General features: G+C 46.1%; 1 protein-coding gene across 9 annotated transcripts in view; it reads right to left on the reverse strand.

Moving 5' to 3' along the window:
- Positions 1-16,906, reverse strand: part of ADCK1 (aarF domain containing kinase 1) — a 181,024-nt gene that overhangs the window by 96,878 nt on the left and 67,240 nt on the right. For all 9 annotated transcript variants that reach the window (XR_003515977.2, XR_003515976.2, XM_027572205.2 and 6 more), the window contains exon 4: positions 5,042-5,245. Coding sequence is in view for 7 of the 9 variants with exons in the window: in XM_027572205.2 (XP_027428006.1) it covers positions 5,042-5,245 (204 nt within the window). In the remaining 2 variants the exon portion in view is untranslated. The remainder of the gene's footprint in view (positions 1-5,041; positions 5,246-16,906) is intronic.

Raw genomic sequence — 16,906 nt, forward strand, 5'->3', positions numbered from 1 at the left:
GTCATGATCCCAGGGTCCTGGGATCAAGCCCCACATCAGGCTCCCAGCTGGGCGGGAAGCCTGCTTCTCCCTCTCCCACTCCCCCTGCTTGTGTTCCCTCTTTCGCTGTATCTCTCTCTGTCAAATAAATATATAAAATCTTTGAAAAAAAAATCAGTAGACTTAGAGTCAAGCAGATGGCCCTCTATAAGGTGGGTGGGCCTCATCCAATCAGTTGAAGGCCTGCCTAGAACAAGACTGACCTCCTGGAGCAACAGGGAATTCTGCCAGCAGATGGTCTTTAGACTCAAACTGCAATATCGGCTCTTCCTGGATCTCCAACCAGATGCCTCCTCACTCGCACCAAAGATGCAAGATTTACCAGCCTCCACAATTGCATAAGCCAATTCCTTAAAACCAGTCAATCTCTTTTTACTTATTTTACACACACACACACACACACACACACACACACACACACCCTATTGACTCTGTTTCTCTGGAGAACCCTGTCTAATAGAAGAAGGAAATCCAGCCCTGGCAGAGCTGCCACCTGCAGGAAGGGGTGCCCAGAGGGGGTGCCTTTTCCTGCTTTTCCCACAGTTCTCCATGTACCAGCAGAGGTCCTACATGCAGGCATTCAGAAATGACGAGGATCAGCCCAGAGTTTGCCATCCCCCATCCATGCCCAGAGCCCCCTCACCCAGCCCTGAGGCCTCAATGGAAGCCCCTGCTCCAACCTCTGTCCAGGGTCTGCACTGCCCCCACCTGGTGCCCCCACCACCAGGAAGCCCTCATATGGGCCAGGCATTCTCCTACCTCACCTCCCTGCCTTCCACTTCTGGTCCTGCTGGTCCTCAAGCCAAGAGTGCCTTCTCTCTCTGCCACCCCCCACTCAAGCTTAATAAATGACAGAGGTTCCTGGGGGAAAAGTTTCTTTATCTCTTTCCTGAACTTTTGTTTATACCTTGAGCCTTTAAAGCAAGACAAGAATGTTACCCTCCACCTGTACCTGTAGGTCCATAAGAAACCACAACCATTCACCCACTTGATGCACAGTGGTTCTCTTCCATGTTCCAATGGCCACTCTGGTCAGATGGTCCATCAAGAACATGGATCTCCTGTGACACACAGCATGTGTCCCCGGGTACTATAGGAAGTTACAGAACAAGTTCAAGTCTAGATCCCCACCCTGCGGGAGCTCAGGGGTAAAAAACTGATATGATAAGTCATGTTTCAGAGGGGAATCCGGGTGGCACAGTCGGTCAAGCATCTAACCCTTGGTTTCAGCTCAGATTGTGATCTCAGGGTCTTGAGATCAAGCCCCACATTGGGCTCCACACTCAGTGTGGAGTCTGCTTGAGATTCTCTCTCATTCTGCCCCTCCCCCCTGCACATGTGCACACACACTCTCTCTCTCTAAAATAAATAAATAATTTAGAAAGAGTCAGAAATTAATAAAATACTGCAGTTTAAAAAAAAAAAAACATATTTCAGAGTACACAAGCCGAACCCCAATCTCCCAACACCAGTACAAGCGGTGCCCCTAACAAAGGTATTTCTGTGCATCACTCTGGCAGCTGACCTCATTTCCTTCAGTTTCTCATACAATTTTAGAGCTAGAAAGAACCTTAATCTGATTCAAGTATATTCCAAAACAAAAAACAAAACTGGATCATTTGCTGAAATATACTGTAATGAGATCAGACTCTGTGTGTGTGTGTGTGTGTGTGTGTGTGTGTGTGTGTGTGTGTTAAGGAGGGGGGTGGGAGGAGGGATGTGAGGAGGTCCATGACCACCGATAACTGTACCAGTGCAGCTGACAATTCTATCATCTCTTCCTAAGTCCCACTATAACTCCCCTCCCCAAGCTTTCTACCCACCTCAAACCTCCCACCTTCCCTTTCCCCACCTGGGAAAGATGACCTCATCTCCCACCTCACTAAGAAAATCTGCCCCACTCCATCCTCCTTTGCTTGGGTCCCTCTCCAAGTTCCCCGCTCCCTCAGGCTCATGTTATGAAAAAAACATTCGAGGCCCTTCATAGTGTGACCTCAGCACCAACTTTGCAATCTCAGCTCCACTATTCACCAATCTGAATCCCATATGCTAGTTAACAAGACTATCACCACACAATCTCTGTACTTTATGCTTTCCGGTGCCTATACCTTTGCTTAGCCCATCTCACCAATCAGAAGTCCCTCTGCTTCCTCCAATCCCAGCCATCCCTGAGAGCCTGGGTCAGATGCCATCTGCTTCAGACAGCCTCCACCCACCCAAAAGTAACCTCTCTCCCCGTCTGTCTCCCTCTCTCTTTCCTGTAAACCCTGTGGGCATGTACATTGCCAGCTATCACAGTGATGTGTACCTCCCAATGACCCCACACTACAAGGGCTGGAATGAGGTCTTACCCAACCTTGGCTAAACCCAAAGCTTCTAGCACTGTGCCTTCCTCACTAAATACTAGCTGCTTGGACTACGAGAGAGAAGGAAAGGAAAATGAATGAACAAGTACCAAAACACAGAACTACAGGCTGCTCATGCCTGCAGGGGACCTCTGAGGACTCCTAGTCCAGAAGAGGAATGTGTAAGGATGAGTTGGTGATCAGAATCCTGCCAGGTCCTCCAGCAGGGAGCCAAGAACTCCTGGGGACCAAGGTGGTCAATAGCCTCATGGCTTAGGCCTATGTTTGCCCCATTCAGGGTGCAAAGGTGTCAGCCTGGGCTCCTTCCACAGCATGAACCATGACCAGGAGAAGAAAGAACTCAAGTCTCAGCCAGTCAGGGCTCCCCTGGAAAGGGCCAAGTCTTCAGCATCCTTCCCTGACGCTCAAGCTCCGGCGCCATCTGCTGGCTATGGTCAGCACTGCACCTTGACCTATAGTCCCAAGGGCAGTTAGCGCACCAAGGCAGAGACCATTTCCAACCCTCTCCAGACCCAGGTCACTTTGGAGTCACCAGAAATGACCCCACCTCCTAGAGTTCGGGCTGCTAACTGCTTTCCAGATCCTTTCAAGACTTAAGCCTAGCATTTAAAATAAAAGGAAAAAAAGCAAGCTTCTTTCTGGTAATATTAGCTGAGAAACTTCCAAGACACAGATATACAGACACAGAAAATAGATTTCCAAACGATTTCTGCCAAACAGGAGCTCTGTTACATAGGAGACAAAGCACTAGCCTGGCAGTCAGAAGATCCGAGGCCTCATCCTGTCACTCACACCCTTCTCCCTTAGGTTTGCGGCCCCACCCCCACCCCAGCCACACATACCCCTATGCCACGACAGTGCCCCTTTACTCGCTCTCCCTCCACGCTGACTGCACTGGCTGTTGTACAGGGATTCGCACAGATTCAGAGCCACATGCAAATCACGGGGCTCAGGAGAGATGCAAGCTCACTCTCATCTCCCACACCCTGCTGGGGACACCCCTCAGGGCCAGCCCCATCTGCGTGGGAGAGGGACTGGTGTGAGGACACCAGTGACCCTGTAAGGCCTCTGCTGATGGGAAGGGTCCTCAAGAGGCATAGATGCAATCAACCAGTGCAGCCCCAACACACCAGCCTCGAGCTCCCTCTAGCCACCCTCCCTGCTCTTTCAGTCTAAGATTTAGGGGCAGCTACGCAGTCTTTGAGCTCCAGGGGTCTTCAGAGCCCATCCAAGAACTTGAAACAGCCAACAGATGGTGATACATGACAGTCTCGGCTCCCTTTAACCACACTCCTGAAACCAGGGATGAAACAGAGCTTTCCACGGAGGGTCCCAGGGCCGGTGTGGAGCCCACAATCAGTGGGATCCGCTCAGACCTCTTCCTGGTGGGGAGAGCTGCTCCCCATCAGTGTCATGGGAGAGGCGGGAGGAGGAGGGAAGTGCAGAGTGAGTGACTTTCCCCGCCCTCACACCCCCACACCCACCTACCCTGCTTCCCACGCAGCCCCTTTCCCCTCCCTCCACCCACAGACTGAGAAAGTGTGTCACCAGAGAACAAATGCCATCTTCCCGGGAGGGAGGAGGAAGCAGGGGGAGAGCAAAGATTTCAATTGTGCACCTGTGGGGGCTGGGTTAAGAAACCAGAGGTTGCTGAGCTTCCCAGCTGTGAAGGACGCCCCCTCAGAACCATGACCTTGACATTAGCCTCCCTTCTCTGAGGCCCTGAGACAAGCTCAAGACTACATGGCCAGGGGGACTAGAGAAGAGGCCCTGAAGATGCAGATGAAATCTTTTAACCCCAAACATCCTTTGGCCAGCTGGGTGGGCCCCACCATGAAGCTGACACCCCAAACTTCTCATCTCACTCCACTCTGACTTAGAGGGGGCCACTAACCAGCTCTCGCCTCCCCCTCCGGCTCTCCACAGACAAGCCAGCCTCCAAGGGTTAATCTGCTGTCTTCCTTCCCTTGCATCCGCCCCCACTGAGCTGCCACATGCCAGCAATGATGCACTTCGCACTGTTATTACAGTGATTTACTTAGTTTTAATTTGGGGGTGAATCTCGTGCTATAGGAAGCAGGAGGCCCATAGTCTTGGCAAGAAGCAAAGCCACGCACAGGCCTGTGCCGTGCCAATCCTGTGCCCTCCGCCTGGGGTCCCTCCATCCGAACCCAGCTCCTCCTGGCCTCCAGCCCTAAATTGGGTTTACCCTTCGCTGAATCTCCTCCACCTAAGCCTTTAACCCTCATCTGCAAAATGGGGTAAATAACAGTACCTACCTCCCACGTTTACCCTGAGAGGAGGTGAGATAATGCAGGGGACACAGTATAGCTGTTCTCACATGGTAAACCCTCAATAATTGACAGATGTTATTAGGTTGGACCCTATGAATCACAATACATTGCAGAACAACAGCAATCGCATATCAACTATTTCAGATGGTTCAAGTCATCTTTTTTACAGAGGGCCACTGAGGCGCCTTGTAACCCCTTTGATTTCACTACTGAGAGTTGCCGGGAAGTACATTTCCACTCCAGCGGTGGAGCCCCAGCCCCCCAGCAGCGAGAGCTCTGCCAGGGCCTTCGAGAAGCACGGCAGCCCAGGACCCAGCTGTCCTGGCCCTGGCAGCTACCTACCTCCTGGCCCAGGTCTTCGCGGATGACCTGGCGGACCTCTTGTATGCTGCTCTGCGGGGCCTGGCTGTGGAGCACCTTCAGCGTGCTGGTGTACTCCTCCGGCAGCAGGTAGTCCAGGGCCCCCAGGTGCTGGCCCACCTTGATGAAAGTGCCCCGGTTGGCACAGCACAGCTCACAGAGACGCCTGGCAGAACGGAGGTGCACCTGCAGGGAGACAGGCCAGCGCCAGAGAGGTGTGAGCGCCCACTGTCCACTGGGCATCGTTCCCTCTTCCTGCCCCCTCTGCTGGAAAACGCTGATTCGCTCCCCAGAGTACATGTACACACACACACACACACACCACACACCTTCACTCGCCTTCTGCTTCGGTGCTTTCCTTCAGTCCTGGGACGTCGCTCCCCAGAGTACATGTACACACACACACACACACACACACACACACACACACACACACACACACACACACACACACACCTTCACACACACACACCTACACACACACACACACACACACACACACACACACACACACACACACACCTTCACTCGCCTTCTGCTTCGGTGCTTTCCTTCAGTCCTGGGACGTAGAGCAGTCGATTCTAGCCTCAGCCTGAGGCCAGGCTCCTCAGACACCCGATACCCCCATGCTTCTGGTCTTCTTCCCATCAGAAGTCACCCGGCCCAGGAACCAGAGCACTTGTTCAAGGCTTTTAACCAAATCTAATCTACTAATGATTCGGTTGAGGGTACACAGAGTAAAAGTACGTGCCACCCAAGCCTCAGATACACTAATAACACTATCTGCTTAAAGGTCTACAGTTTCTAAAACATGGTCATGTGCATCATTTCTTTGAATCCTCACAGCAGCTCAGGGAGTCAGGTACTGGCATCTTTAAAAATAAGAAACTCAGATGTTGTGCTTATGAAGAAATAGCTCATAAAGATCAAAGGAGGTCTAGAAAATGCTCCAAACCTGGGGCTCTTTTAACTCAGCACACTTTCACAAGGATCTCCTCTTAACTGGAAGAAAAGTTTACTGGGAAATGTCAGGTGCATGGAACACGCAGCTGGGTAGGTCGCCTGGGACAGGGCAGCCTTAACTTGCAGCCTGATGCCCTCTGTCCTTCCAGAGCTGGGAGATGGCCCCCCTTAGGCCCCAGGCTGTATATCCCCCACGTATCACTCCAGCTCAGCCAAGGGTCTTGGAACTGTGAGGGTCCTGCCTTCCTGGAGCTACAGCTTCTGAGGCAGGACAGGGCCATGGGCACAGACAGAACGAAAGGGAGTCCAGTACCCTGTGGGAACCTCTTCCACCCACAAAATCAACCAAGAGGGGGTAAACATCTACGACGGACTTACACTCTCTTAAGTGTTATAGAAGATGCTGACATAATTAAGCACATATTGGAGGCAATAAACCACCTGAGGAATTAAATAACTTTTGGCAACAACGATGGAAGAAACAGTTAAAGATCCTATACAATTAGTTGCCAAGTGAACCACACAGAAAACTGTTCCTTTAGAAATTAAGAAGATAACACCACAGTCCCCAACACCCTTGTCCCAGCAGCCAGGGAGCCCATCTGCCCTGCCCCACCACAGCAGAGGAGATGCCCCAGACTCCAGCGCTGGGAGCTGTCCTGAGGCCCCTGTGGGCATCCGCTTCCCACTGCCTCTGCTTCCCACCCCATTGCACTCTCGGGGAACCCTATACACACATGCTCCATCCACCTGGGCAGAGTCCTCCAGCCTGGATGCAAATACCTGGTCCAAGCTGGGCCACGCACAATCTTTTTTTTCCCTGACAGGAGGACCAGGAAGAAGGACATTAATCCTAAGAAATTAAGAGAGAGAGCGTGCTCTTAGATGGGTCAAAGGATTGTGGGAAAGGGGTGGATTCTCTTTAAGACTTTGGAGCTGGGGACTCAGCAGACCAGTGGCAGACGGCAGGAAATCAGTGGTGTGGCTGGCCAAGGCCATGCTCAAGCCTTGGTTTCAAGAAGTGAGAAAGAAGGCACACGTGGTCAAACACATTTCCTCCCAGAGCAAAGGTCCAGGCTGGTGTGAACAAATGACTTCTTGGAGCTCAAATAATCATTCCCCAAATTCCAGCCCAGAGGAGGAGAGGTCATAATCACTGCCCAAATGAGAAGCAACAGACAGGCATCCACAATCCATCAGTCCTGAGATACAGCACGACTGCAGCCCACGTCCGGCCGGCAGCCAGCCGCCCTGTCCCCCAGGGAGGCACACACAGCCCCCACGTCAAAGCTGCTCTGGAGTCAAGACCACACGGAAGCAGAGGACCGGAAGGTGAGGTGAGGACACACCCCCTTCCCCTCCCTGCCCAGTAAAGACCTCAGCCACTGTGTATTCACTGGGACGACAGCAGGCCAGGTTCCGTGCCCGCCCCCCCCGCCGCCGCAGCACATGGGAAGACGTGACCGAGCCGCTCGCACGCAGAGAATGACTCGCAACACCAGGATCACACTGAGAACCGCAGGGGCTCAGACGCAAGAAACAAGGGGGCTGGAATTAGAGGCGAGGCTTGGCTCACAGGAGGGCAGGTGGGTGTGTGGTAGGTACTCAGATCTATGGCCTCCAGGCTCCAAGTCCACCCTCCTCCGCCCTGTGCTGTGACCCGGGGGCTGCACATTGTCGTTTCTCCTCTGTCAGATGGCTTCTTATCCGGCTTTGTCAACAGCTGGCTCTGGAGGGCCACTGAGGCCACAGCAGGGCAAAGAGGCTCTCTTCCTGGTGCCAGTGTGTCATTTTAGCTCAGCAGCCAGGAGGCCGGTGGTTTGGGGTGCGCCCTTCAGTGGCCCTCCCAGACCAGCCCACCCTCACTAAATTTCCCCACTACCAGGCAGGCCCCTCTGATGGACCAACTCGGGCCCACGCCCTCCAGCAAGTGTTCTGACCAGCCAGCAGGCTGCTCCCATGCAGTAGCTCTGGGCCACACCCTCCTGCAAATTCCACCACCACCCAGCAGGCTGCTCCCGTGGACTGTGCCTTCCACCGTGTCTCCTCCTCATGAGGCAGACCTCCACCTCAGCCTCCCAGGCGTGCAGCCCTCGGCTGAGGTCTGTCCTTGCTGACTACCCCTCAGCCCCAGACGGAGCATCTGCTTTATGGGTTTACTACTTCTCCACCCTAGAATCTTCTTTTACTCCTTTTAGGAGTTATCGGCCTTTTACTTTTACCAGTTAATAATCTTTTAAGTTTTCCCCACTTAAACCCTCCTGCACTGTTGGTGGGAATGCAAATTGGTGCTGCCACTCTGGAAAACAGTATGGAGGTTCCTCCGAAAGTTAAAACTAGAGCTACCCTATGATCCAGCAATCATACTAGTAGGTATTTACCCAAAGCATACAAAAATACTACTTCAAAGGGATACATGCATCCCGGTGTTTATAGCAGTAGTATCTACACCAGCCAAATTATGGAAACGGCCCATGATGAATGAATAAAGAAGATGTGATATATATATATGCATATATATGAATATTACTCAGCCATAAAAGAGAATGAAATCCTGCTATTCGCAACGACATGGATGGAGCTAGAAAGTAGTATGGGAGAAAGAGGTGACGGGGAGTAAGGAGCGCACTTGCTGTGATGAGCCCTGGGTGAGGTACAGAAGTGTTGAATCACTATATTGTACACCTAACTCTAATATTACACTGTATGTTAATTAAATGGAATTTAAATAAAAACTGTAATAAATAGTCAATAAATAAATAAATAAAAGACTGGATTCCATTCTGAACTTTTTAATGCAGTGTGTATTCTGCAGTTTACTTACATGATAATCAGCATGAAATAAAGATCTCAGAAATTAAAAAAATAAAACGTTTTCCCCAGTCAGATTACTGGTGTGACTGGCTCCTGATAGATACACAGGATTGGTCCCTGAAATCAAATTTGAATAAATTAGGACAAAAAGAAGGGCATTTCAGATCAAGAGGACAAGACAGCAACACGTATCTGTGTGCTGAAGATCTACTCCACCATTTCCTTTAGACTGGATTCATATCTGCACTTGTCTCTGCCACTGGCAGCCCTCAGAAAGCACCAGCCTAGATGATGTTAGTTGAAAGATAAAAAAAAATAAATAAATAATAAGAAAGAATGAAAGCATCAGCCCACTGCCCCTCACCTGCAGCTGGAGCCAGTCCTACATAGGATATCTCTAGGCACAAAGTTATGGTCACCTTCAAGACATTGTGTGCACAATACAGGGAGCCCTCTCTGATCACACAAGCCCAGGAAAGCTGGTCGACTCCCAACTCACCAGCCACTTGGCACATGAGCCATAGGGACAGAGACCATGTGTGTCCCCTGTATGCTCTGTGTACCTCAGGGCAAGCTGTGCATGCGCCATCAATGTACATTGATGATGACTATGGGTTATACACTCACAAAACGGCCACCCATGAAGCTGAGTCAGCATCTACTGCAAATGGCACCCATATTTTAGCTAAAGAAGCCCCAAAGTCACCTTCAACCAGCTTCTAAATAAACTCTCTCTCTCTCTCTCTCTCTCTCTCTCTCACACACACACACACACACACACACACACACACACACACACACACACACACACACAGGTGAGGGATATTGCCACTCACCAAAAACTTCTAAATGTTCTTTTAAGGCCAAAAGACACAAATGCTGAACAGAGTAGGGCCTCTGATCTCCAGGGTTCCTTTTCAGCTCCAGCTCCGAGGGCTTCACTGTCCTCGGGAATCAGAAGGCAGGTCCCAATTCAGAATTTCAAGAAACTGCTAGCTTAGTAAAAACTCCCCCTTTCAGCATTCACTTCCCTAATCTGATACCTTAAGGGGCTGCACCTGCTGGTGGCAGGGACTATCCATAGGGATCCCACAGTTCTCTCCCCCCAGGAACCTTCCCCCCAGACAAGGAGTACGCTCAATGAAAAGGCAAAGCTTCCAGAACCTCTGGACCTTGGCATTCCCCTGAATCTAGTCCTGCATGCTATACATCTTTGGGCACTGCACCTATATAGGCCTAGACCCCAGGAAGGACATGCAGGCCCATGAAAGTTAGTTGATACCAGTTCCGTCCAACAGAGCCTACTGCAGTGACAGAAATATTCTGCATCTGCACTGTCCAATAACTCAGCGGCCACCAGCTACCAGTGGTCACTGGATGCTTGAAATGTGGCTAGTGTGACAGAGGAACTGAGTTCTTCATCTTATTTAATTTTAAATAATTTAGATTTAAATCATCACATGTGGCTAGTGGCTACTATACTAGACAGCTCAGGCTTATAAATCAGTAACAACTGTAATAAATAATCATTTATTTAATGCCCTGTTCTAAGTGCTATTCCTGGGCTACAATAAAAGCTAAAATATAGGTGGTTGTTACTGTTTTTAAATCTGCCCAATATCTCTGTAAAATGGATCTTAATATGTGTCTTTAAGGATGACAAAATAATCTGAGACGTTCAGTGACATTCCCAAGGTCCCAGAGTCAGCAAAAGGTAAGATGTTGTTGTGTTCAACCATGTGCCAGGGGGCAGGCATGAACTGAATTTCTCTATGTACACGCATTGTTGGGGATGCAAGCATTGTGAGGATGGTCTCCATGGGCAAGGAGCTTACAATCCAGGCTGACGTGTGGACGTGCACCCATGAGCTGGAATCACCAAGGGCAGGCAATAAAGGTAGCTGCCTAGTAGCTCCCAGGTATGACATGTGCTGGAGAGAACATCAGCCTGGTACCGGGGTGGCCACAGACGCTGAATCACATGTATACGATTTAAAAGGCCAATGAAAGCCGTAGTCAGTCTTGAATACAACAAGAGTCATAAAACATAATGATTAACAGCATTGACTTTGGAATCAAAAAGCCCTGGGTTCAAATCCTACTTTGCTACTTACTTGTCATATAACCTTGCACAAGTTCCCTAACTTTGGGGCTTTGTTTTCTTCATCAGGAAAAGGAGGAAAACGATGGCAACTGTCACTGGGATGGTCACACGAAGCAAGCATAAAAAAGGGTTCAGCACAGGGCTCAGCACACAGTCAGTGCTCAATACGTGACTCAAAACAGATGGGGGTTGGAGGGAAATCCAATGTTCCCAGAAAAAATGAAATTAAAAAAAAAAAAGAACACTCCAGGCCCATCCACTCCCTATACTTTGTTCAGACTAACAAGTCTGGACCACAATCTAATAAGAACAATAGCTAATTCCATGCTCTGTCATCTAAATGGCAAGTGTCCATGCATAAGAAATGCAAATAGCAATAGACCATTATTCTACTAAATACACTGACTTTATGTTCTCTGCCCTAAAGGCCTGCCCACTTCTACTACCCTAACACCCATCTGCTCACTGACCCAAGTGCTGTCTTTACCAAGCACCTGGTTTCACTGGCCGGCTGGGTGTGTGGCTGCATGTCCTCACTGCAAAGGCCTGACATTCCCCCTTCTGTCCCTGCCAAAATGGGGTAGGAACAGCTGGTGTGGTCTCCCTGCCCCTCCTCCAACTTCATTTTCACTCCCAGCTCAATAACTTACCTTATGATTATCTCATTACCAATAACCTTGCTGTAATGAGTTTTAATCTGCCTCATATTAATTAAAAGCATTGTTATTAGCCAGCTTGGTTTGGGGTTTGAGAAGGGGGCAGTGAATAGCTAATAAGATCAACTCAGTGCTGATTAATTATTGATTGGGAGGGATGGAGCAAAGGCCCAAAGATGGCAAATCCTGACTCATGTCTAAATACCCAGGAGCATGGCTTTGGCCTCCAAACTCAGCAGAAAGGTACTAAAGTCAGGCTGAATCAACAAGGCTCCCCACCAGAACTGTACAGTAATCTCCAATGGGATTTAGGGGTGTTTGTGACACAAAGAGGAAAGAGACAGAAACACATATAGACCCCACACGACATAGGAACAAGAGAGAGACAATGAAAGAGGAAGAGACCCCAAAACAAAGATTTTTGATTAATTCTTCTAGTCAAAAAATCAAGACCCAAAGGAAATGTAATAAAATATAAACAGTGGTACCTGTAGGCTGTGAGATCACAAGAGTATTTTTTCTTCTTCATAGCTTTTTCTGTATTTTCCAAATTTCTTAAAACTCATATGTATTATGTCAATAATGGGGAAGAAATTTTTTTTAATCATCCCTCCTTCAACATCTTCTACAAACATACAAGTTCAGCTGATTTTTTTTCAGATTTATAAAACAATGGTTGTTAAGGCACTGGACACCAGGCAACAAAGGACAGTGATTCCTGAGCAATGGGAAACAAACAAGGTGAACCCTATGATTGTCCCAGTTTACTGCATTAAGAGTTTCCAGGCCCAGCGTCAGGAAAGGGAACCCAGGAAGTGCCTAGAGAACTCCCTGAGTTGAGGAGATGGAGCTGGGAGTCCCGGAAAGCCAAAGCAACTAGGGTTCACAGGACAGAGTAGTGGAGAGGAGAGAGCTCTACAAAAAAGGTGCAGTGAAGATGTGTTGAGGATCCATCTCACATATTCAGTACATGCACATGAGAAAACCACTTGAGTCCAGAGAGAACAACCCAAAAAGACTAGGGTTAACAGTACCTAGTGCTCACATAGGACCTATTTCCACCAGCCAGATTGGAAAATCTTGTAATTCTTGAGGCACTTGTTATAATACCCAGAAGGGGCTTGCTTCAGTAATGAGGAATATTCCAAACTAAATACTGCTCCATTTCCATCCAACAAATATTAAAAGAAAGGTATGAAAAAGAAACAGTTTCCAAGTACTGTGTGTCCCAAAACAAAGCCTAAGAGTATTTATAATACAAAAATATCTAGCACACAAAAAGATAAAAGTGCACTGTCTGGCACCTACTAAGAAATTGGGGTATGCAAAGAAGCAGAATAATATGACACAAAATGAGAGGAAAACTAATCAATCAAAACCAACTCAGAACTAAAAATAATAATAATAAAATATAATTTTAAAAAACCCAGAACTGAAACCCATATTAGAATTAGTAGAGAAGAGCATTAAAACCATTATTATAACCGTACTTCATATGTTCAAAAGTTAAGCAGAAACAAGAACAATATTTTTTAAAGATTTTTATTTATTTATTTGAGAGAGTGAGAATGAGAAATAGAGAGAGCACATGAGAGGGGGGACGGTTGGAGGGAGAAGCAGACTCCCCGCTGAGCAGGGAGCCCGATGCGGGACTCGATCCCAGGACTCCAGGATCATGACCTGAGCCGAAGGCAGTCGCTTAACCGACTGAGCCACCCAGGCACCAGTATTTTTTTAAAAAGAGAGTGAGATCCAAATGAAAATTCTAGAGGTGAAACTGTAATGTGTGATGTAAAAAATACACTGGATGGGATTAATGGCAGATTAGACAATGCAGAAGAAAAGATTAGTGAACCTGAAGACCTAGCAATAGAAACTATTCCAAATGAAATACACAAAGAAAAAAAGAATTTTTTTAAAAAGTGGAAAGAGATCAGTGATCTGTGGGACAAATTCAAGCAACCTAGTAAACATGTAGTTGGAGTCTCCAAAGGAAAGGAGATAGAAGAGGGTAGAGAAAAAATATGTAAAGAAATAATGGCTGAAAATTTTTGAAATTTGATTTTCTAAAAAAAAAAAAAAAACTATAAAACAACAAACCAATCCAAGAATCTCAAAAAGCCAGAAGCATAAGAAACATGAAGGAAACTGGGGAATAATTATTCAAAATCAGTGATAAAGAGAAAAATCTTAAAATTATCAGGAGAAAAAGGATACATCATGGAAAGAGGAACAAAGAATGACAGCAGATTTCTCACTGGCAACAATAATAAGCAAAAGTTAATAGAGCAACATCGCTGAAAGCACTGAAAAAAAAACCAGAATTCTATATCCAGCAAAAACAACTTTCAAGGGACACCTGGGTGGCTCAGTCAGTCAAGCAGCTGCCTTCAGCTCAGGTCATGATCCCAGGGCCCTGGGATCAAGTCCTGCATCAGGCTCCTTGCTCAGTGGGGAGCCTGCTTCTCCCTCTGCCTCTGCCCTCCCCCTGCTTGTGCTCCCCCCGACAAATAAATAAAATCTTAAAAAAAAAAAATCTTTCAAAACCAAAAAGGTAAAATGAAACTCTTTCAGGCATATAAAAGCTCACAGAACTCAACTCCCTGTACAACAAAAAAATGGTAAAGGATATCCTTCAGGTAGAAGGAAAAGGATATGGGAGAATTATGGATCTATATGAAAGAAGAGAGACTAGAAATAGTAACTTCATCGGTGAATATACAAGAATTTTTTCTTATATTCTGCATCTCTTTAAAAGATAAGTTACTGCTTAAACAAAAATGATAACCAAGTAATGTGGAGTTTGTAACATTTGTAAAAGCAAAATGTATTACATTAATAGCACAAAGGCTGGGGAAGAAAGTAATGAAAGTATACTATTATAAGATTTTTATACTCTGTGAAGGGGTATAATGTCACTTGAAAGCAGAATGTGACAAGTTAAAAATGTATGCTGTAAACTCACACAATCACTAAAATAACAAAAAAGCAACAAAGGAAATAAAATAGAACCGTAAAACATATTCAATCCAAAAGAAAGTATGAGAGGAAACAAGAAAGAAAGAGCTAATAGGACAAACAGAAAACAAATAACAAGATCAAAGACATAAATCTAACCATAACAATAATCCCATTAAATATAAATGGTCTAAACACCCCCAGTTAAAAGCCAAAGATTGCCAATTTGGATAAAAAAGAATGACTCCTGGGGCGCCTGGGTGGCTCAGTCAGTGAAGTGTCCTACTCTGGACATCATCTCAGGGTTGTGAGATCGAGTCCCATGTTGGGCTCTGTGTTGGGCGTGGAGCCTGCTTAAGATTCTTTCTCTCCCTCTCCTTCTGCCCCTTCCCCTGCTCATGCTTGCTCACTCTCCCTCACTCTCTCTCTCAAATAAATGCCAACACTAACTAAAATAAAGCTGGAATGGCAATGTTTATATCAGACAAGAAAATTTCTATCCAATTCTACCCAATTCTAATTCAATTGTGTCACAGCTGAATTCTATCAAACATTTAAGCAGAAAATAATATCAATTCCACTCAAACTCTTCCAGAAAACTGAAGACAGAATACTTCCCAACTCTTTCTATGAGACCAGCATTACCCTAATATCAAAACCAAACATTAAATACAAGGGGGGATAAAAGCTACAGACCAATATTCACTGTGAACATAGATATAAAAATTCTTTTTAAAAAATTTTAGCTAATCAAACCCAACAATTTAATAAAAGGCTCTATTCTCATTACATCCTATCAGGTGGTGCACAATTTTGATTTGTCTCCCTACAGCCAACGTTAATTTTGATCACTTCATTAAGATGGTTATCCACCTGACTTCCTCAAAGTTACTTGTTTTCTCTTTATAATTAAGTATTGTGCAAGGAAGAACTCCCAAATCTTATCAAACTCTCAATTTATTCATCTGTTTATTTTTGTCCATTTGGATTAATGGATTTCTACTTTTTTCAATAGATCACAGTCCATTACTATCATTGTTACCTCAGCCGCACTGAGGTATTTTGACCCATGATAAACTATACTGGTACCACCTGATACTTTCTTTTTAAGATTTTATTTATTTATTTGACAGAGAGAGAGAGCTCAAGCAGGAGGAGCGGCAGAGGGAGAGAGGGAGGAGCAGGTTCCCCACCAAACAGGAAGCCTGACACGGGGCCCAATCCCAGAACCCCGGGATCATGACCTGAGCCAAAGGCAGACACTTAACTGACTGAGCCACCCAGGCGCCCCTGATAGTTTTCGATTTTTGTATACACACATGAAACTGTCACTATACTCAAGCAAGTAAGCATATCCACCACTCCCCAAAAACTCACAATGCCCCTTTGTCAAGGGACATCCCTCCACATACCTTCCATCCCCAGACAACCACTGATCTGCTGTCAGTATAATCTAGTATTTTCTACAATTTTATATAAACGACATCATATGGCTCATAACTATTCTTGGGGCAGGCTAGCCCTTTTCACTCAACATAACTTTTTGAGATCCATTTTGTTGCTGCATATATCAACAGTTTATTGCTTTCCCTTACTGAATAGTATTCTACTGTATGAATGTACCACAACTTGTTTATTCATTCGTCTGTTGATGTATATTTGGGTTGTTTCCAGTTTTGGAGCACCAATAAAACTGCTGTACACATTTATGTACAAATCTCTGCGTGGACATATGGCTAAATACTCAGAAATGTAATGGTCAAATTGTGTGATAGGTAAATGTTTAACTTTTTAATAAATTAAACTGTTATCTAAAGTGGTTGTGCATTTTACATTCCCACCATGGTATATGAGAGCTCGTCCACACACACACACACACACACACACACACCCCGCAATGCTTGGTGTAAGAAGTCTCTCTCATTTTGGTCATTCTCATACATGCATAATGATACTTCATTATGGTTTAAATTTGTATTTCCCAAAGACTAATGATGCTGAGCATCTTTTCCTATGCTTACTTGCCATCTCTACTTCTCTGGTCAAATGTCTGTCCAAATCTTTTGTCCATTTTTTAATGGATTGTTTTCTTATAATTGAGTTACAGGAATTCTTCATAGATTCCATACACAAGTATTTTATCAGATATACAATTTGCAAATATTTTCTCCCAGTCTTAGCTTGTCTTTCCTTTCTCTTAACAACACCTTCCAAAAAGAAGTTGTTTTTAATTCTGATGAAGTAAAATTAACCACTTTTTCTTTTATGGATCATACTTCTGGTGTTGTACCTAAGAAATCTTTGCCTACCCAAACTATAGCCATTTTCTCCTATGTTTTCTGCTACAAGTTT

Source organism: Zalophus californianus, chromosome 6 (genome assembly GCF_009762305.2).
Source record: "Zalophus californianus isolate mZalCal1 chromosome 6, mZalCal1.pri.v2, whole genome shotgun sequence".
Lineage (NCBI taxonomy): Eukaryota > Metazoa > Chordata > Mammalia > Carnivora > Otariidae > Zalophus > Zalophus californianus.